This window comes from Poecilia reticulata, chromosome 8, assembly GCF_904066995.2.
Source record: "Poecilia reticulata chromosome 8, P_reticulata-male-v2, whole genome shotgun sequence".
Taxonomy (NCBI): domain Eukaryota; kingdom Metazoa; phylum Chordata; class Actinopteri; order Cyprinodontiformes; family Poeciliidae; genus Poecilia; species Poecilia reticulata.
In genome coordinates, this window is record NC_088837.1 from 12423608 (window position 1) to 12446777 (window position 23170).

General features: G+C 39.9%; 1 protein-coding gene across 5 annotated transcripts in view; it reads right to left on the bottom strand.

Annotated features, from left to right (window-relative positions):
- Positions 1-16581: 16581 nt before the first annotated feature.
- The window catches only part of LOC103469330 (septin-9-like), an 89261-nt gene continuing 82672 nt past the window's right edge, over positions 16582-23170 (bottom strand). For all 5 annotated transcript variants that reach the window (XM_081609931.1, XM_081609934.1, XM_081609932.1 and 2 more), the window contains 5 exons: positions 22032-22149; positions 21678-21773; positions 20330-20426; positions 19591-19642; positions 16582-17932 (listed from right to left, as the gene is read on the bottom strand). In XM_081609931.1, the coding sequence (XP_081466057.1) occupies positions 17791-17932; positions 19591-19642; positions 20330-20426; positions 21678-21773; positions 22032-22149 (505 nt within the window). In that variant the 3' untranslated portion in view covers positions 16582-17790. The remainder of the gene's footprint in view (positions 17933-19590; positions 19643-20329; positions 20427-21677; positions 21774-22031; positions 22150-23170) is intronic.

Below are 23170 nucleotides of genomic sequence, written 5' to 3' on the forward strand. Positions count from 1 at the left end.
AGAGGACAGATGAGTAGGGTGATCAAAAGGGTGAAGAAATAGAGAGACACATCTCCAACTCCAGGCTCGGAGAGTCATTGCAAAATTTAAATGCACTCCTGCTCCAAAACAGACGGCATCAGGAGGGGAACTGTATGTAGTTGGAGCGTCTAACAGAAAGTCAAAACAGTCGGGGGCGGCCACAAGTCAAACATGGTGTTAACTGTGTGAGAATGTGGGGCGATCAAGTGCAACTGATGGAGCCAACAGCTCTGATCTATACCAGAAAACCCTGAAGGAGAACATCTGGCCATCAACTAAGGGTCTGCAGATCGAGGATGTTTGCGATGTTAATATCTGTATCATTCATGATATTGAAAACAAACCTAGATTGGGTATCGGTGACGATTTTCCCAATCTATAATCTAAAAGTTGGATATATTCAGTCCAACTCTATGTTTTCTGCTCTGAGTGACATCATGCCTTTTTACTTATTTTACATTATATTTGATTTCAAAATGCACTTTCTGAACCATTTGAAAGAAGGTTTGTTGCAGGTTAGTTTTTTACATGTTTGATCAAGGAAATCAACCTACTGTTCTTGTCAGATACTTGACTGCAGTTGTTGAAAAGGCGTCATAAAGATAAACTCGACTTTCACGCTTGGATTTGAGTTACATTTAAATCTTAAAAACAAATAAATCTGACAAGAGTTTTTATGTCCTTTAAGCAGGATTATGCCGATATGTAAGCTTCAGACTGAGGGCTATAGGTACTGACCCCCCCCCTCCATTGCATCGCCCTCACACACACACACACACACACACACACGCACACACACGCACACACACACACACACACACACACACACACACACACACACACACACACACACACACACACACACACACACACACACACACACACACACACACACACACACACACACACACTGACTATAGTTAAGAATCTCCCCTTCTTTGGCTTCAAAGTACCTGACCCAACCTGGTATCCATTTTCTCAGCACGCAGGGACAAAATACTCAACACAAGGGAGCACAAAATTCATATTGAACAATAAAAACATGATCATGGTCCATCTGAAAGATAAATATATTTGTTTTAATATGGTGCCTGTGCTCTCCTCCCTTGTTTTAATGCCACGCTGGGTAACCGTCCACAAGGCAAATATTACCAAATTGCCGACGGTGAAACTATACAGAATGAGAAATGCTGTCATCTGAGCTGGAAGAGCTTAGATGAGTCAGGGTTGAGTAGCAGTGCATCTCTATTCTTTTTTTAAAATCATTTTTACACGGATTTAGAAAGATGTTAGGGACCTTGAGGGGGTTTCAGGAGACGCACGGAGGAGTTAACACCCTCAGTTAATCCACATATCGATCCCTTTACACAGCCCCAACAATGATCAATACAGGCAATAAAACCGAATCCAGCTCTCTCTCCCAGGGGAGCGGTGACATGCGTCCTTAAGCCGAGATGTGTAGCGTGCGCATCTTCTCTCTTTGCATGGTGTCTGCAGAGTGTGGCTATTTGTTCCCATCACAAATCAGTCAACTGGACAGCCCTCAGCGGCTGTCGAGCGGCCGTCCCTGGAGAGACAATCACAACATTCAAGATGACAAAACAATCAGGGTGCAGCATAAGTGATCGGACAGCTGCTGGGGTGGCAGCCAGGGAGAAGTCGAAGCGCAGCACATGATATCATCGCTCAGATATTCACACCTTTTGCACAAATATACAGTTACACGACTCCAAGAAGATCACATGCCGACGTCCATAAAACACAAAATGAGTTGCATTGCCCCCTACAGGAGAGTCAAATTATGAATTAACTTAAGCCTTTCTCATTTTACCAGTTTTAAGTGTATTTACATATATCAGCAAAAAGACAAAATTTGTTTTTGTCCTAATAATTAAAAATTAGACATCTTTTACTTTTCATCTTCTGTCATTTACAATATCTACTCTACAGACGAGGGTTTGTTATTGCTCGTTGGCCCATCACCGTGATAATCGTCACTACTTTTACTGTGGTAGTTAGTGTAGCATCATTAGCATACTGTCATGTAGTAGGTGAGGTGGAAAGTCTGCTCATAATTTTGTGATTAGCCTAATGCTTATGTGACACAATTGGATCTTTTGATATTTTACAAAAATCACATTTGTAAGTCCCAAAGGGGTATGAGGTGCAGAAATTGTGTTACTGTAAGTCACCTTGTGCAAAAAGAATTTAATATAAAATTCTGCAATTAGACATCTCCAGACGAATCGTCATCTTATTTATTACAAATATCTTTTTTTTCTTGCAAAAGAAAATATATAAAATCTATTTCTGATTTCTGAGGCTTGAGTACACAGGATAAAATTAAAAACACTGAAAATGCGGTCTAAACCCTTGACAAAGGGAAGCACGACGGCTACATTAAAGCGTAGCAGAGGCTTGAGACAGGTAGTTGAACTAAGCCTGGGATAACGTGACAAATCCCAGAGCTTGTGCTCTTCAGTGGATTGTGCTTCATTAACAGATAAAGACTGGAGGAGATAAAAAAGGAAGACAGGTTTTCTCTTTGTTCCTCAGTTCTTCACACATTTACTGTTCTCTGCTCCAGGGAGCTTTAGTTGACGACCTTTAGGCTGCAGCACAGTGAATAAAATATCATTAACTCTCTGTCCAGCAGTACTTGTGCTCCGATTTAACTATGAGCGTCTGTTTGTCAGGCATAAATGTAAACTTATAATATATTGTTTATAACAATAGTTTGGAAAATATGCAGAAGGGATCAAGATCACTATCAGTATACAGTAGAAGTCAAGTGCTTATACACCTAATGTAAGAAATACACATGAACACTAAACGTTTCCTGTTTTCCATAAATTAGTTTCATAGAAGTCAATAAAATAAATGTTCCACTGGAAGAAAATTAACATTTTTGAAATAAATTAGCCAAAGCCCAGATTGAAATTTGAGAAAAATAAAATCCATTGGTTAATAAGAAGACGGCTGTGAACAAGAGATGTGCTCAAAATCCGAGAGAGTTGAAGGAGTATTTCTTAAAGTGTGCCTACAGTATGTCACATTAAAGGTGGAGAACAGTTTGCTTGGAAATGATTTCATCATTTAAAACTCTCAGTGTCTTGGCATCCCAACAGGGGTGTGTTCACTTCTGAGAGCAACTATGTTCACGTTCTCTAAGCCTCTGAGTTACAGCATCTCCAGGGAACGTCCGGAGAGGTCGGAGTTCAGACGCGGGCCTCAAAATGAAAATCTTGCCAACATTTTTTCAATGATCAATATGGCTGCTGTAAGCTCTGACCTCTTCCAAACGCAACACTCATAGCAACTGATCTTTAAATCACAATATACTGTAAAGAGTACATCTTTCCCGTTGTGAATCTTTAACTATGGGCTGAATTGTAAAATTGGACTCATCTGAAGTTTCCTGTAAGTAGTGACATCTGACAGAAGCGGATTGGACGTGCAGCTCTGCAGAGCGCTGCTGCCTCAGGACTGAACTGAAGACGCTTGAGGGCGGGAGGTGGATCTGCTGAGAGGATGAAGAATGGGTTATTAACACCACCGATCAATAACCATCCGTATTTTGATATCATAGGAACAATGTATAATTTGTGTGACGTGTGAGTTGAGAGGTGAGAGGAGGAGAAGATATTAAGGCTTGTGTTTTCTTAAAGCCATATATTTAAGCTCACAGACACAAATGCTTTAATGAATGAATCTTTAGTTCTGTGAACGCCTCCCTCCTGGAGATAAATAGAAGGATAAAGTCACACTTTTCAATTAGATCTACCTCATGGTTTCTCATAGAGAAATGCAGTGACATTCTTCTTCGTTTTTATAAGTTACAAGACTGTTAAGTTACAAGAACCCCGTTTCCATCTTTGAGAAACCTTATAAGTCACAATTCTTTATAAAGCACCAAAAGATGTTTTTTTTTTTAGAATCAGGTTATAATATCTTTGTACAGACAGACTACTATGAATGTTCACAGCTCCTGTATATTTTTCTTTCATGGTGTCAGACTTCGTGGTTCTTCAACAGTTCTTCTTTGAAGCTTGTCTGCTTTTATTTTTTTTAGTTTAACACCAGATAATATTCAAATGAATGTTTCACTGTTTGCCAAGCTTCTTAACGCAAACTCTTCTACAATTTAAACATAAAAAGCTTCCTGACTACGGGAAGCCACGGTTGTTTCTACACACAACAGACGTATCTGAGAACCAATTTAAAATGGAACCTTTTTGGACTCTATTGCTTGAAGTCTGTCATTTTAAAAACATTTTGTTTCTCTTTCTTAACATTCATCAAAAATACCAAAATAGCAGCTTGACAGAAATAAGGAAGTTTGCTTTAATAAGGTGATTTTTTTAAAAGGGTTTAGTTGAAAGCTTGATAAAAAAAAAAAAAAAGTACGATCGACTGAAAACTGATGCATTGCTTGTTTTTCTTCAATGTGCATAATGTTGGATTTCAAAAGGGTGCATAACACCATCCACCATACTGGAGTGTGTTGCACAGAACATAACAGATAAAATCAAACAAAACAAAAACAACCAATGTAAATATAAAAAAAGCATCTTAACCAATATGTTACTGTTCTCTGTGATCCACACAGCCTCATTGTGGGCTAAAGATTTATTGAGTGTTTCACAAGCAAAAAAAAACAAACAAACTACATGTTCAATAATTCACATTATCTGGTGCTACATGTAGTTCTTTCCTGCTGGGCATAATAAGTCTATTAAGCTGCATAAAGCAGCTGAATATATATTTACTGAGAATCTTCTCTGTCTCAGTCACTGCAGCCTCCATCCATTTAGAAACCCCAAGACGCTGAGATGGCTGCGAGTTAATTGCCATTTTATGTTGCAGTACAACGAAGCCTGCATGCAAAACAGAGGCGACGCCTTGATCTGCTGCCACATTTCTGATGGTGACAGTTAAGCAAAATGTCACATGTGGGACGTGAGTTTCCCCGGCGAGCTGCGAAATGTCTGGAAAACACCGAGCCGCCCTGAAACCTGATATCGGCCGAGGAAGTTGTGGTTTGGGTGCAGCTCTGCCTGCAGACAGAAAGCGTACCTGGCGAGGGAGTTTTCTGCTTCTTCCCTGTCTCGCTGTGCCACCGATCAAACACTGACTTCACAGGGGGGGCTGATGGACGCACGCTGAGCCCACCTGCTCTCCTCGACACACACACACACACACACACACACACACACACACACACACACACACACACACACACACACACACACACACACACACACACAACAGCAGACGTGTCTGAATGACTGAGGCTGAATGAGGATGCTGGGCTTCAGTTTGCCTCTGCAATCAAGAAAGAGGAGAGAAACAACCCAACTCTTGGGGGGGGGAGAAAGAAAGGAAAGTGCGTCAATTTTCCTGTTTGCATGGACAAGAGAGAAAAGACGTAATTCGCTGTGGCACAGAGTAGGGAAGGAGACAAGGATTACAGCCTTGAAAGTCCTATTCTTCTCTTCAGGTTGGATGGGTTCTTTTCACCATTCCTATCTCGTAGCTGCAGCCCCGCAGGCTCATTCATCTCCATTTCCGGCTCCCTGTCATTGTGTCTCCAGAAGCATCTCCGTCTCAAATCAATCTAATTACCAACTGCGGAGTAAAAACCTGCAGCCACCTACCTGTCCACGGTTCAACCCTCCAGACTTGAACATTGCTCTTACAGAATCCTCATAATTTATTCTAATAATTAGCACAAGTAGTAGAAGAAAAACATAGCAAATTAAATCTCTGGAAAATGTATCTTCCATTCTTGGAGTTTAAAACCTTAACGAAAAGGCATCTGATCCATAAGCTAGCACTGCAGTACTAAAACATGATTGTTTTTCACCGACAGAATTTGGGTTGGTCATAAAAGCAGCCAATAGGCCATTGGTAACTCTGGAGGAGCAGCAGAGATCCACTGCTCAGGTGAAGAGAACTTGCTTAGAGGGCAACAAAAATTGTTAAAGAAATCCTGTGTGTGCGAATTCAGTGAGGGGATTCAGCAAACATGTGGAAGGAGGTGCTCTGGTCAGATCAGGTCATGGCAGTATAATGCTGTGGGACTGCTTCCCCACCCCCTTAATTTTGCGTTTGTTTACATTTTTAGAGTCCTTGTAATCAATGTGGAAGTTTGTTTTCTCTTTCCTTTTACTGTGTATTTTTTTTATAGTTTAAAACAATTTTAATATGAAAAAATATAAAAAATATTTTTTACTAAATTTACACAGTAAATAATTTTTTTTTCCAGATTCTCTGTAGAAAGATATACAAGAACTCATGAGACTTAAATTGAAAATAGAAAATCATTTTGTTCCTACCTCCTGGATCAGAATCACTAATAAGACGTGTGAACAAACCCTCTTCCTTACTCACCGGCGATTACGAAGGAACGAAACCCCGTTTCTACCTACTCTGTAAAATACAAAAGTGTGGCCAAGCAAGCGGAGAAAATTAGTCTGTTTTTCCTCTCTGACAACGGTGGGCTAATTAAAAATCTGCCATTTCATATTCAGGACTAATTAGCTAAACGAGATGGCAGCTCAAACGTGGCCCTCTCTTAATTAAGCCGGAGGATTCGACATACACCTTGGTGCCGCACTGAGCCGGTGTCTATGGCAACATCTGGGTAGCGTGCGAGCTGCCCTGGCATTTCTCCACTCACTGACCCCTGTTCTTGTGAAGGTCATCTGCTGTTCCCTGTGTGCCAAATGCACTAAAATGCACCCAGTTCATATTGTATGAAGTCTTATTTAATGCCTGGCCAATTAACAAAGTGTTATTGGACATTAATTTGGTTAAAACAACAGATGTTGTGTTAAAGTGCTGGAAGTCTTTTTTGAATCATAATTATTAGATTAGACTTAAAATATCCCAATAAAAAATGTATTATGTCTTTATTAGAGAAAAGAAATAAGAGTTTTGTTTCGTGTGTGTGTGTGTGTGTGTGTGTGTGGGGGTGTGTGTGCGTGTGTGTTCTGAAGTGTGTTTTGGTTTTGAAAAAGGTAAACTTAAATAAAGACCTGAATAATTTCTCTTTCTAATAACTTTAACTAAGAATGAGGGTCAGAAAGCACTAACGCAACTCTCATCTGTATGAAAAATTCAGTCTCTATTAAAGTCTGGTGTTTTATGTCACAAAAATGTTATTTAAATGACGAACTCAAAAACATGCAACATTTTAATAAATTAATCAAAGTAATATAATGCAGTAATGCAGAAAATGGTTCTCAAACATTTTTCTTATTAGAAGTCAGGTATACAATTTTCTTTATTTTTTTTGGCTGACTGTTTTTCTAATTACTTGGTCTAGAAAACTAAAGTACTTTTGGCAACAAAACAGAAAGTGTGTCTCTATTTCATTGAAAAACCCGTGGTGCATTTACTCGACTTTGATGAATAGAAGCATTCACTTCCACTTCTGAGTGTAAGTTGTTATAAAATAATTGATAATTGATTTGTTTTCACCTGCATCAACCACCTCTGCTGGTGCTTTTTAACAGTATTCGTGAGGCATCACAAAAATTGATGCAAATGGCCGCCGGGCAGCTTTCTTGCCTGGTGTGACCTTGCCTGGTTGGACCATGAATAAAAAAACGTGTCGAACTGAATTTTTTATTACTTGACTTTTACTTATGCTACACATATACAGCAGGATTAGCAACAAAACACTAAAGAAAGAAGAAAAAGTCATTAGGGATAAGAAAACAAAAGATGGTTTGTAAAACTTTTCTCTGCTTCCTGCTGATTCCGATAATCCCCGCCGGAAAATCCTCTTTTATTCTTTACAAGGTTCACGAATCTCAGTTAAATCCACAAAGGATATTAGAGAATCGAAGATTCTTCTCTGCCTTCATGGAGATTTGTATCCTTCAAATCTTCCAGAGTCTGATTTACTTTCAAGTGGTTCTGTTGGACACGAGCAGGAAAACAATGTTGGGAAAATGATCAACCTTTGTAAAAAAAAAAACATATTAGAGAATCAAAGAAGTACTGCTTAAAGCTATAGAGTGGAACTTTCTTTTTTTTTTAAATATGATTTTAATACTTTTATTTTGAGACAAAACTTGTAAAAAAGTGGAGCTCCTCCACCGCCATCTGCAGAAATGAGAAACAACCAATCGGAGCCAGGAGGAGGGTTTTAGCGCTGCCAATCAACCGCTTGCACTCGCTACTCAATATTGCCGGTTTGTTGCAGCTGTGCTAATGGTGGAGAAACAACTTACCGTAACTGGAAACCTGTTAATCTGCCGTCACCACCCCGAACTTTCACAGCAGGCGCAGTTGTGATGAACTAGCTGTGGCCTAGCAGAGGGAGAGGGTGTGTGCAGCTCGTACACAAGAGTGATTGAGAGCACCAAGACTCTCCTCTGGCTGTTTCTGACCAAGTGTTGTGTGTCTCATATCTCCCACGCACAGCGACAGGTTTAACAATTTGCCTTGAACATCTTGCATCTTGAAAAATGTACTTACTTTTTAGAAAGGGATTGAAGAAAGAGAATCATTCCTGAACATGAAGTGCTCCTGCAAAAAGAACACATCGGTGATGTCAGTTTGTCTCTTCGATAGTTAGGTTTGAGCGTCAGCGATTACGTAGAAAGCGACTTACCTGCATTTCGAATCTTTTCGTGGCCTGATGGAGCGCTCGCTGTGTGATTTCAGTGCCTCCCCGTTCTGTTGCGTTGCTTTTGAATGAAGTGTTTTGGAAAATGCAAACAGCAGCGTGTAATTCCAAGACAGCAGTCAAGTCTTCTGCTCAAAGAACAAAGTTGTTCTCCTTCCCCTTATTGTTCCTTGTGACAAATGCATTAGAAAAGTCCTGATTTTACAGAGTGTTTCTTTGAGAAAAAGAAAGGTCTAAAATAAATGCGTTGTACAAGTTTTTGAATACATTAATACGTCCTGAACACCAAATGCTCTTAAACTCCATTCACATTACTAAAGAAATGGAGGATTTTATATGTGGGTGTTGGGAAAAAAAAAAAGCTACACCAAGAAACATGCTTTTAGCTGTCAGAGCAGGATGTAGGTTTCCATCAGATGCATAAAGGACTCATAAAACCATTTTGATTCATTGTTAATATCAGGTGTGCTGGTCTTGAAAGCATAATGCGGCTTCACCTTTTGTCCCTTTTGAATCCTAAAAAAAAAAATCCCACCTGATGAATGAGACCTTCCGGCGGAGCTGTGCAGTGAATAGAACCGGCACCAGAGAGCTGCATAGATTCAAACTTCTAAATCCACATATTTCCTTAATGAGGCTTATTCAATGTTTACCAGGATATTAGGGACAAACTATGTGTTGCCTTTTCTCTGTTGTCTTTTCCTTTTGCAAGTTTGAGAATGCTTTCTTTTTTTTTTTTTTTTTTTTTAGAAGAATAAAGAAAACCAGGGTATGTTTTTTAGCTGTCCTATGAGAAATGGAAAGACTGCGGAGGCTTACCCCTCCCCCCAAAATCTAGTTTATTATTATTTGTAGAACCTTTAACAAAAGCTGCTTTATATCCACCAACGCTTTAAGCAACGACTTGGATAAAACTCTGTGAAAATGCATGAGATTTAGAAGGATTCTAATTTTCATCCATTGTCTCAATGACATGACATTAATACAGTATCATAAATGTAAAAAAAAAAAACGTTCCTACTATAATGATAAGGAGAGCATGAGCCCAGGCTTTAGCACATCCATTAAGCAAAGGAAGATATTTCAAGCAGCTGGCAACGCTGAAACGAGGGGAGAAAAACAAAGAAAACAAAGCTACTAATAATGAATTTCTCAGATTAACACACATCCACACACTCCCATACACTCCCTCTCACACGCAGCCTCCAGCCTCAACAGATAAATCTAATCTAATGCGAGAGTGTGCTGCATAACATCGTTAGTGTGTGAATCCGGACTGTCTGGTGTTGCTGTGCAGACGGTGTGTGCTGGTTCTGGATGTGTTTGTGTTGCAGCCAGCTGAGCCTCACTGGTTCCATCAGTGTGGAGATTAGCACTAAAGTTCATGGATGCACTTTTTTTTGATAAGGAAAATGGTTTCAAAACTTAAAAAAAAAAGAAGAAGCTATTTTAAAAAAAATGTTTACCCAGCAAGAAGAAGTAAAACCTACTCGTAGTTTTGATTAAACTTAAAGGTTTAAACATCCTGACCATGTGATGAATAAAGACCCTGGTTTTGATTTTGCTACTTGAACAAGAGACAACAGAGGAGATTAAACTCTACAAAACCGTCTAAGAGATCTGCAGATATTTCACGAATATATTTCACGATATTTCACTTCAGCGAACACTGAAGGATCTGAACTTCTTCAGGATATGCCGTCTGCCTGATCCCTATTATTATATATAACCTCACTGATGCGTCTCCAGTCCAGTTTGTTGCCCAGGTGAGCGATGAAATATTTATCACCGCAAGTGGAAGTAGGAGAAGATTGTTCTATAAGTGACTGAGGCAAAATTGTACAACCATGTTGAAAACCCTATTTTTCCCCCCCCTTTCTGATCACAGGATTTCTGCAAGACGTTTGCAATATTTTCATTTGAATTTTTTTTCTGCCTCATGACCTGAATGGATGCACATTATTACCTCCGCCGCCTGCAGAGCGCCAAGCGATTTAAATACGACTCTTCTGGTTGTCTGGGTTCTACTTTAAAAAGGAAATTCTTCACTTCATTCACTTCTCAGACAGAACAAAGAAAAAAAACAAACAAACTTGGAAATCAAATCCATGTCATCCTGTAGATACCTCCTGAACATGTCAGTGCTGAGACAGATGATGAAGATTAGTTTAGCTGCACTGGGTGAAGACACACACACACACGCACACGCACACACACACACACACACACACACACACACACACACACACACACACACACACACACACACACACACACACACACACACACACACACACACACACACACACAGACATTTCTCCTCTAATAATGAGCCGATTCTTCCTCTGCTTCACACGACGGGCTTAAAGGAGACAGTTTTATTGGCTCATTTCTGACTGACTGACAGCTTCAGGAGAGTTTGTGCACAAAGAGAAGACAGTCAGTTTTCACACTATATTAAACCGCGCACAATATCAAGCCCTTCAGGAGAGACGAGTTAATAAAGACAGGAAAAAAACCCAGAGGACAGACGTGCGCCTTGACAGCAGAGACGCGTTGCTTTTGCGGTTCACATCAAGTCACCTCTGATGTGATTCAGGTCAGAGAGGTGAAAGTGGCTTTAGTTCAAGGACAACGCCAGCTTACAGCTCCAGAGGCAGCTGTGCTGGGATCTGAAAGGTTGTAGTGTTTTGACTTGGTGGTTATGAGCGACAGTCAACTGGGGGAAAAAAAAACGCCAATCCGGCTCCGAGGGCAGATCTGTAACGTGAGCGACACACTGCCAAGCTGAAACTCGATATTGAAACTCCAGGGCAGCTCAGACTGGAGGTTACCATCAGGATGGAGGTCAGGTGTAGTGACACCAGGTGGAAGTTACCTTTTAGTTTTACACTGATTTTTTTTCTCCTCCTCTCTATCCATTTTCCTCCTGTAGACACCGTTTTCAGTCAATTTTCCTGGCGAGGGTTTTATCACCTGTAGTGTTCCTGTGTTACTTTTAGCATGGGATCTACTTTTTCCTCACTATTAGCAACTTGAGGGATGGTTTCAGAGTAATTAATGCATTTTCATCACCGTATCTCTGCATCTGCATATCCATCGTTTGCATCGCCACTGAAACCAATGTGCATGCATCACAAAAAATAAGTGATGATTTCGTTAAGGCATTTGTTTTTTTTTTTTTTTTGCTTACTGCTCTAAATAGCATCATGTTTAGCCCCATTCTTAATCACTTTGCAACCTGAAGCTTGACTTTTTCACTTCTATTCATCGTATCTCCAATTTGGATATCGAGAGCCTGAAATCAAACCCCAGTCTGCGCTTTAAGGATATTTTCACCACATTAATTTGATCTCTGGGTGTGGATTTAGCTCAGCATTCAGACGATGTGCTTTTCTCAAACATTCATGACAGATGAGCTTATTAGAAACAAACTAGGTTCACATTTTCAGCAGTGATTTGGTGTGTCTTGCACCTCAAGGCTAAAAGACCAACAAACAAAAAAATTTTAATCAATTCTGGCTTAATTTGTTATGTTTAGAAAAATCAGTCAGTGACCAATTTGGGGAATATTAACCTTAATCACTGACTGGTCAGTTAGAAAACATGAGCCACCAGGTTGTTATGGCAACACTCTTTGGTTTGGATGGTTTCACTGAGGTGAAATGCCTCGGATGTTTAGTGTCATGTAGATTTTGACCCGTTCCTCCTGACAGGTTTGGTGCAACTGTTTTAGATTCGTGAGCTGCCTTGCTCACTCTCACACACTTTTTTTTTTTTACCTCTACCCACAATCCATCTCTCCGTGATGATGACCTGTCTCATATCTTGAGCTGTTGCTTCAATATTTCATCACAACGTTCTTTGCTTGTGACGCCACCTCCTTAGTGAAGAGCATCAGGCCCTCCTGTTGAGTCATGACAGAAAGATACGGCCGTTTCCAACTTGGTTCCGTCTCTGCTTAATAAATAACACTTAAGATTTGATTTAAATCATTTTAGAGACAGATAAGGACATGGAAATGATTTTATTTTCACTCGTATGAGGATTCAGAATGCATTTATACTGGCTTGCATGACAGTTCTGAAGATAAATTAAAGTGCTACGATGAGATTTTCAATATAAAACTGGTGGATAACAAAAGCTGTATCCTTGATTGTAATAATGAAATCGCTTCTGCCTTAAATCTAACACCTCAAATAAAATATACTTTCTCCCACTTAAGATACTCATCTGTACTGTCTTATATTCAACACGACATTCTTCATTTGCAGCTATCTGCATAAGGAAGCTTTTGCAAATATCATCCTGCTTTGTCATTCAGTCACAGCAGCAGACTGGATGTTGTAATCTAATTGGTCATTTTTATACGGCTCTTTTGCTACCAGGGATATGCTTGTACATACACTCCAGATAGCAACAGAGTCAATCTAATTCAATGTAGATAAGAGAAAAAAAATTTGAAGTCTGGTTAAAGAACAAACTTAATAATTGAGCAGAATCTTTATGCGAAACAATGTTTAAGTGTGAATTTAATCATTTCTGAAAGTTTCACACCTCTCTGTACGCAAAAAGAAATCCCACCAGTCCCCCACTTCCCACTTCCTTCAGATCTCTTCCCCCCGCCCGGCTCCTTTCATGCTCCTCACGTCTCCAACTCGCCGCCGTTCATCACCTCTGCTCGCCGTCTGCTGACAGGAAGAGATGATTTTTTCACCGCTGATCCTCCATCAGCATCCCTCTATTAGGAGATGCTTCCGGCTCAACGCGTCTTCTGAGAGAGTGATTTGAGGGGCTGTTGTTCAATATCTGCGCATTACTGAATATTTGTCATTATGATAGAATCAGCTTTGCAATTCTGAAACCAAAAAAAAAAAAAAAAAGTTAAAAGAGATTTGATGGAAACCAAGAATGTGATTTTATTTTTTTTTCCATTCCACGGTTCACCGACAGACCTGTTCGCTTTAAACGATAGACTAATGGCAATATTTTCCCCCACAATGGATGGCATATTCTGCTTTCAAGCAGTGAGCAACACAATCCCTGTCATGACTGTCAGCATATTACATGACACCCCCAACAATTGGTGCTTTCCCAGATTACAGATGTTTGAAAGTGTCCAGTCCTTTGAACCCTTCATCCAAACAGGGAGAGCTTTGCCTTTCCCAACCTCGTCGGCGCTCTTTTATGGGAATTTTTCAATCCAATCTGCTCGACATCTATCCACAGAATCCCATTTCAACCCTCCCTTTTCAGACAGCTAATTGAATCTGCAGCTGACTTTTAATTAACAGCGGGGCTGATCTCCATAAAGTCGAATAATTTGCATACGGTCTTCAGCCCCTTCCCCAACGCATGTCTGAGAGGCTGGCGAAGAGCCAAGAGCAAGACAGGAAACTGACTTCGGAGAGAGAGAGAAAAAGAGAGAGAGGAGGGGTGGCAGGCAGGGCGGGACGAGGGGGTTTGGCTGGAGAAGGAGAGAGTGTGCCAACAAAGGAGAGGAGAAGCAGCAGACTAGGGAGGGATGAGACAAATGAGGGCAACACCACCTTATGCCCGTGCAGCAGAGGAGAGCAGCAGATATGCAAATACATGCAAAACACCGACAGAGCTTCTCAGAGAAACAGATAACTCCAGTGATTTTCCAATCAGGCTGGCTAATTATATATATATAAAAAAGGAAAAACATGACGTGATGCTATATCGTTCTCATCGTACAAACAGATGTTAATTGGTAGCACATCGTCTCTATGCAGATAAGATGGGCAGACGCATTAACAAGATGTGGCAATGGGGTGCAATGCGTTACGATGCACTCAAGCTAATACTAATGAAAAGAAAGGCAATTAAACCTTTAATTTTTTTTTTTACATGAACAAAAAAATCATTCTGCTGAATTCCTGTGTAAATACTTTGTTTAGAAACTCCCTTCACTGTGACAACGGCCGCAGGTCTTTTTAGGTTTTGCTTCTTGCACATCTAGGAGCTGAAGGTTTTGCTTATTGCTGCTGGTCGCTCAGACTGGATGAGGAGCGTCTGTGAGCATCAGATGTTGCGCTTTACCACACATTCTCAACTGGTTTAAGGATGAGACTTTGACTGGGCCATTTCAACACACATATTGTTCTACCTCATGCTGTACGCTAAAGGTTTGCTGCCTTGTCTCAGGATCGCCTTGGACATTCAGTGCTTACAGGTGCAAAGTAGAACTGAAGTCGACCTCCTAGCTTGCGTGTGCAAACTTGGCGAATAAAGTCGATTCTGAGGAACATCCTCCCCACAGGACGATGCTGCCGTGTGTCACTGCAGGGAGGTTTTATTCAGGGTCAGGCGCTGTGTGCCTCAGAGGTATAATGTTCTCATCTGAGCTGAGCAGCATCTTCCACATGTTTACGCTGACCCCTACAGGGCTAACGACGAACTACAAGCAGGAACAACTTCCATAAAGGCCAGATTTAATGAGTGCATGGCTAACAGTTGTGTTCAGAGATTCATCCAAATGAAACCTTAACTCCGAGCTTTTGGCTGCTCGTCAGATTACCGTTCTCCATCAGTTTAGGCCACGTCTTAATAGACCATGTTAGCTTAGACCATGTGTTAGCTTAGATACTCTGCCAGCTTCCTCCCTGGCCTGTCTGCAGTGTTCCTCGGTCTTTGTGAAGATGTCTTCTGGTAGAAAACAGCACAGCAGCTGTCTTCTTCTAATGTTTTCTAACAAACCTCAAAGGTTTTCACAGAACTGGTTGATTCCATTTAATAATTAAAGTGATTTCTATGTTTGTACTGGATTTCATTTAACAGCAGCAGAATGAAGGCGATACACGCCAACATTTCCAGATTTTATTCAGAAAAAAAAACATGTATCCATTTTTTTCCTGTTTTATTTGGATATAAAACCAAAATAAAACACGCAGAAGTTTATGGTTATGTGGCGAAATTTCAAGGCGTCGCATATCCAGCCTTCAACAACTCCACACGTGCGCAGCCTGTGTTAAACAAACTGTTTGTGTCTGTCTTGGAGATGCCAACTTCATTAGTACCCATAAAGCATGCACCTCATTAATGAATGTCATTAAAGCAGGCGGCGAAGCGCTGGGTGGCTGCCAACGAGACGACTGCTGGGTGGCACGCAGGAGAGGCGGCGAGCCCCAGTTGGTGCAGAGCTGAGCTGCAGCTGCTTCTCTTGCAGTTTTTTTTTTTCCCCCAGGAGAACAGAAGCAGGCAGGAAAAGAAACATGAGAAATGAGGAGATTTCAAATTATGAGATGGCGGAGGGTTAAAGCTTGCGAAAGAGTGGCGGTTAAGGGCGTCATGGGTGTGTGTGTGTGTGTGGCGCTGGATGGAAACCATGGAGGATGGGCGACAGCGGGTGCCATTTCGAGGAGCAATGATCCAAGTCGCCATTTTGAAAATTGCACAAACATTTAAAGCAATTACTTTAGGTTGAATGGTAAAATGTCATAAGGTTTTGTTTTGAAGCTAAAAAAGTTTTTTTTTTTTCCAAGGGAGAACTACTAAAAACTTACTTTGCTGACGATTTAGATTCTTTGGACTGAACTTCCGAAAGTGTGGCCGTCTACTTTGGAGCTTACAACTCCTTTACTACACTCCTCACCAACAGAGGAACTCATGCCCCCAAGTAATTAGTGCTAATCAACTATGCACTGACCATGTAGAGAGCCATATTGATCCCACAAGGTAATCGAGGAATGGCTTAATGACAACTTAAGAGCTCGAGTGAGTAAATTACACCTGCGATTAAATGCTGTGGGGATCCAGTGTAGCAGAAAATGATCCAAAGCTTTTAATCTGAATAAAGTCCCCTGCACTCCCTTCCCCCCACCATGCTGTGAGATGAATTAATGACAGAAAACAACAGTTTAAACAGGACTCAATGTGAAATAGTGGAAGTGATTGGATAAATATTTAAAACTTCAATCTTTATTTCTTTAAAATAAGATAAAGGAAACTTTGTTATCAATAATACAAGTACAAAAATGTATCGGAACACAGAGGAATATACAAGACAGAGCATAACGGCGACAGAAGGACATTAGATATGCATGGAAGAGAAATATTCTTGGTACATTGTGGTAAACAGAGCAAAAAAGTGGTCTGGTCGATGGAAGATAAATGACACGCGAGGACTAAAAGATGTCTAAATGTAATTTCAGGTGGAACCAAAAAACCTGCTTCTTCTTTCCAGTTTCAGCCGACGAGCTCACAAATCGTCCTCCAATAAATAAGGCACTGAGGAGGATCCAAAAAAAAAAAAGAAAAGCAGAAAAAGCTCGAACGTCTGAGCACGTTTTGTGTTGATATTTTTGAATAAGTGGAAGACGAGTCATGAAAAATGTTCACATTTTATAACGTGCATAAATACTTTTTCCATCTTAAAGCACTCTTTACGATATTTCTACTAAATAACGATGTTTAACAAAATGTTGAGATTTATATTTAACAGGATATGAACAAAGAATTGAAGCAAAACACAGGTTGTGATGCGCACAAAGAAAAACCTTCAGGCACATCGTGTGTTATTTGGTGGCTTTTAGCTGAGTTTACCGTTTTTGGCATGTCAAACATTTTTGGGAAAGAACCATCTCCTCCTCTTCCAACATGCTCTGATCATGTAGTGGTAACATTAAAACATGATCTTCATCAGTTTTTATGCGTATTATTGTAGTGTGTTCATCGAGACAAAACACTGTGCTTCTAATGTGGCACAAATTCCTACCGTGGAAACAAAAACGGCAAACTTTTATTACTGATTAAAGCAAATCAGACAAATCCAATCAGTTTGGTAGACCAAAAAAAAAAAAAAAAAACATTTTGGCACCCAAAATATAGACTGTAAAATTTGTAAGACATAAGGGATATAAAACCAAAGCTGCAGCACAACTTGAAGGCAGAACCCTTTCTTCTCTGTTTTGTCATCAGTAAAGTTAAGTTTGAAACAATAAAAAAAGGCAATAAACTGATAAAGAGTCCTTTAAGCTGCAGACAATAAAGTCCCTCTTGTCAGGCTTTAGAGTTTTTACCCCACCTGTGAGATCAGGGCTGGGTGGAGGGAAGATCAGAGTCTCACATCTGGTGCGTTACTCTGTGCAGTGGAGGGCAGGCGGCGCCTACATCTCGTGGGCGGTCAGGTGATGTTCAGGGACGCCGTTGGCATGAGCCACTGCAGTGTTGTTCTCATTGAGGCGCCTCACGCGGTACATTTCATAGTGGATGCTGCTGGTGATGTCCTTAATATTCTGCATGTGGGTCCTGAACAAAAAGACACATGAAAGCGTGATGAGAAGAAACCGGCCTTTAATCAGACTTACAGTATTTCTGCTGTTTCTACAGATATGTGGTTGTCAGACCCTATGCTTTTATAAAATGACTAAATATATTTTCAAACACGACTATTTTCCTTCATTTTGATGTGCAGGTTATGCAGGCATTGAATTAAACTGGTAAAAAAAAAAAAAGAAATTTGGAAAAAACTTCAACCTGCTTGCTGGAAAACATTTAGACAGTCATGTTTTATGCAATAACTACATATTTTATATTTTCATCTTATTATAGTGTCCAGTTTGGGTAGTCTAGTCAAGAAGTGTGGTAGGACTTGTTGCCTTAGAAAGTTGATTTACTCCACAAAGTGCAACTTTTGAAACTCAAGGCAGCAAAAAACTGATAACTCTAAACCTCCATCTGATGAAAGCTGCTCAACATCTGAACAACATGAAAACAACATGCAACAATTAAAAAACAAACAAAAAGCACCATAACTCCATGACAGTTTTATATTTTAACAAATTAGGATATGTTGACATCTGCTGAATCCATAAGCAGAGCCACAGAATTTCTAAAATGCACAAAAAATGTAAATAAAATGCTGCCGCCCTGAAGTAAAGTTTCAGGATGGTAGCACAGAGACCTACCGTCCTGAAACTTTTAGCATTCAGGTGTGTTCAACACACCTGAAAGCTGTCGCCAGCAGGCGTTGCAGCAGCCTGGTAACGAGTTGCTCATTTGATTCAGGTATCTTGGAGAATTCTGTCCACTGCTGGTTCACGCTCTCGCACAAATTTATGACCCAAAGTTTCACAAAATTTATGAAGGAAGAGTGTAGCTTATTGAGGTAGAGTTGTTGTCAATGTTTACCTTTTTCACTGCTGATTTTTAATCAGTATTAGAAGTGAGAGTGTATTTCAGGTCATGTGTTACAACATGTGTTGGCTTTTTTTGCCTATATTTGCTACATTTTCTCTTTTGAGGAAATTATTATAGTAAACTTGCTGTAAAAACAAGTTACTCATGAAATATTTGTTTCTTCTTGGATGTGAGCATCCTAGACTGAGTAGATGGCTCAGATGGAAGAAGAGCTTTAGAGCTACCCATTCTGTCACTGAAAACACCTGAATTTTTAAAATGTTATCGACTTTAAAAGATTGAGAAGTTTTCTGAGGCTGGTTTCTAAAAGATGGCCACGAGAACATAGCAGATTTAAGAGCTGATCCAACTGAGCCACATTAGTGCCAAACGCTGGTAAAACATCCCAGTCTGGTTAATGGTGTTTGTCAAGTTAACACCAAAATGACAAAAATTCACTTAATAGATTTCATCATAATTTCTAACTTTTCATATTTACAAACCTCTTTTAAATGATAAAAAGTGGATTAGCTTTAAAAATAGAAAATTTGTCATTTATTTAAAGCAGCAGGCAATAACAGAAATAAAAACAGATCCACCATATTTACTAAAAACCCTGATAATCAGAATGAGAGCCATCTTTGATTAGAGAAAACTGTTACAGTTTTTGTTAAAGTATCACAGAACTCCCCTAAAATCCCACCTCAAAGCCAAGAGCTCCCCAGTTTTATGTGCATGTTAAAATTAATGTGACATAAAAAAGGTTGAGGAGGCCAAAATCCACTCACCTGATGAGAAGGTCTCGCAGGTAGGCAAACTCACAGTGGGCGATGTTCTCAACTGCATGGAGAGAGGAAACGTGTTCAGTGTTTCAAATAAATGAAGAAATCTCATAAAAAACATTGTCGCAAACAGCCCATTAGGCGGGGGTGCAGGTCTAAGTGCATTTTTCTTTAAGTCACAAATAAAGCATGAACATAGCTACAGTCTGCTCTGATCTGCTGCACACATCTCTGCAGCTATGTAAATCAGAGGAGATAAGTATCGCTGCAAAGAAACTACAGCAGACATGTGGCTGTGTGTCTGCAGAGCATGCTGCAGGAAATGAAGCTTCTTTAATGAGAGATTTGATAAAGAATCAGAGCGTCAGATCTGTAGTGGCTAACATAATTTAAAATTTTATCTCAATGCTGCAGTGAAATCAAAACAGAGGGAATGATTCGAGATGAAACATTATTAACACACTATCTGCACGACTAAAGTTGTTTTTTGAGATTTTAGTAAAAAAAAAAGAAAAAGAAAAAAGTTCTTTAAAGAACATTCTTTAAAGAAATGTGGCTTTTTAAAGTCAAAGTCTAATATAAACCTTGACGTAACACAATAGTAAACTCGAAATTCTTTTACAGAATCAATTGTAATAACTCCATCCCCATTTTTTCCTATTAATTAATCAAATTATTTCCATGTAAGCTATAAAAGTACTGCTTTGATGATGGATCATAGATTATACGAGTAGGTGAAATTTACCTTCAATAGTGCCCCACTTGGTCTTCCTCCCCAGCAACCTTCTGCCGTTCACTTGGTACTCCTGATCGCTGCCCACGACCGCAAACGGGATCATCTCCTGCCCCAACAGTCAGAGAGCCACAGTGAATTACAAAGTCACTCCTACAGCTACACTAAAACCACAAATAAGTTTTAAATAATTATAACAAGTCAACACAAATCAGTGGAAGACTAAAATGTAGCTTTTTAAAAATTACTATTTTAAGATGCTTTCTTTTGTTTCTGCTGTTTCGTGATAATTCCTAATAATTATATAATTATCCCTAATAATTTTGCGATCAATACCGTTTTATTGTTTTTCTGAGCAGAGTGACAGTCCAAACCTCATGGTAGAAAATTTTTCAATTTTTCAAAAATTCACTTATCGATACTTACAATAAAGTGTGACGTAAAACCACTTTTACTAACAATGACTACCTGCATCAGGTGCTGGAAGGCTTTACTCAAGAGAGACACTGAATTAAAAAGTACAGTAGCTGTACAATTTCTTACATTCGGTCTCAAAATCCTGTTAATCAAAGCTCTTACAATCTTCATCATCATAATAATTACTGTCAAGCATCCCTGCCCTCTTCAGAAACTGTAATCAGAACAGCAGCAGCTGTAATTAATTGTAGCAATAAAATCCTTATCTACCATAATTAAAGAACAGTGTAAAATATGCAGCTGTCAGAGGTCACTACAATACTCACTTTAAAATAGATGCAACTCCGCAGCATACGAGTGTGTTGTTTCAAAAACGTCCAGCCTGAGACACTCACAACTCCCAGTTTGGCAGGCGTAGTTTAAAAGTTTTAGCAAACTGTGACTGATACACAGTTTGCAGTTAAATTAAAAGTGAACTTGTCAAAGCTTTCTTTCCATAATGGTTTTCTTCTTGCCACTCTTCCATAAACACCAGTTTTGTGAAGTGCACAAGCATCAGTATAGCTGTGGATCTCTGCAGTTCCTCCAGAGAAACCATCTGTAACCATCGTCAAGCGTGGCATATATGATTTTATCCCTGCTGTTTACTTTTGTCTGCATTTGTTCGCTAATTTTCTCTAACAAACTTCTGGACTTATACTGAGATTAAATTACATACAAGGCGACTGATTAGGCATCTTCTGAAGGCATCCTGTTGTCCTAAAGTTTGCTTTATATTTGTACAAAATCTTATTCCAATTTACATTGTTACTTTGTATTGGTCTGAAACATAAAATCCAGGTGAAGTATATTTTGGTTTTAATGCTGCTAAAGTGGGAGGGCTCAAGGGCTGCAAATGCTTTATTATATTATTAGCTTTAGGTGAAAAGCCATATGCTCTTACCCTGATCTTTTCATTAATCATTCTGTCCTCTGCGTCCTCGTCAAATTCCTTCTGAGGGTAAACATCAATCCCGTTGGCTCGCAGCTCTTCCCTGATCTGATGAGAGCAAAACATACAAACAAAATAAACCTCCACCTGCTACAGTTTTCATTTATTCCTACATAGATATGCAACACACGCACTTAAATCAGATCAGATTAGTAGCAAATTAAATCTCATTTATCAATTATCATCTTTCATTTACAAAAAAATAACATTAGATATTTATAAATAAAACATAATCATGCCTGATCCTTCCAAAAAAAAAAAGATCAGACTAAACTTTTAATTTTTTGAAAAAATAAAAAAAGATACCTTCTTTTTGAAGAAGTCTCTCTCTTCCAGCGTGAGAGTATCTGCCTTAGCAATGACCGGGACGATGTTGACCACCTTGCTGAGACGCCTCATGAACTCCACGTCAAGAGGTCGCAGACTGAGGGGGGTGAAAATGACAGAGCAAAATTAGGTGAAAGGACAATGAATCATCTCAAAATTGCAATACTCGGTTTGAGCAGCAGAGGGCAGAGTTTCCCAACTATTCTCCCAGATCAACTCATTACACGTCCATCTGATCTACTGGAGGCTTCACGTCATTAAACAGCCAGAATCTCAGAGTTTGTGGAAGCTTCTACATATTTTTAGATTCTGTCCAGCTAGTGTCGTGCACTGAAGCAAAAGCACACAACAAATGACACAAATGCAAAAACCGATTGCTTGCACCTCAAAACACACACCCTCTGTGTTACTGTTGTTCTGCCTATGTTGGTCTTTTTGAGACGAGCTCTGAGCAGCTGCTGCTCCCACTAAGTGACATCTGAATTGGATCAACATGAAACACTGCCGGCTCGACTCGGGGAGACCATTTCACACCCGTGTCCTGACTGAGTAAAGACAGACCAAGACACAAAAATAACAGAGCTGAGGTGCGGCGCTTGGACAGAACTCTTATCAACCGAGTCTCCACAGAGGACTCGGCAGTTGCAAAATGTTTCCCCGAGATACTCGGCTTCGGTTTCAGAGAATGAAAGGAAATGTGTGCTGAACGTCTCGATGGGCACATGAGAATATGAGAAACCTCCTGCTAATTCCTCCTGTGAGTAAAACCCAGTCCCCTGAGCTCCAGGAACTACAGACTGAGCCAAGTGAGTAGATTAGCCTGTTCAATAAGAGCCAGATGTTTGCATTTGTAAGAAATCCAGGGAGAAACTTGGTAAATTGGCAAGAGCAGCCTGTGTTTGCAGTGCAGTGGAATGGTGTTCTGGGATATGTTGGTTCTGAAGTGAAATGACAAGACTGTGTGCGTGTGTGTTGAAGTTGGAGAGTAACAAAGCACAGCCTCACATTTTCCACCTGAGAATAAACAAAAGGTCTGGATGAACACATGCAGAACCAGCAGCAGTTTGTGGCAAAGTCAGTCCAGATTAAAAACGGTTCAAACTTTCTGTGGGGATGCT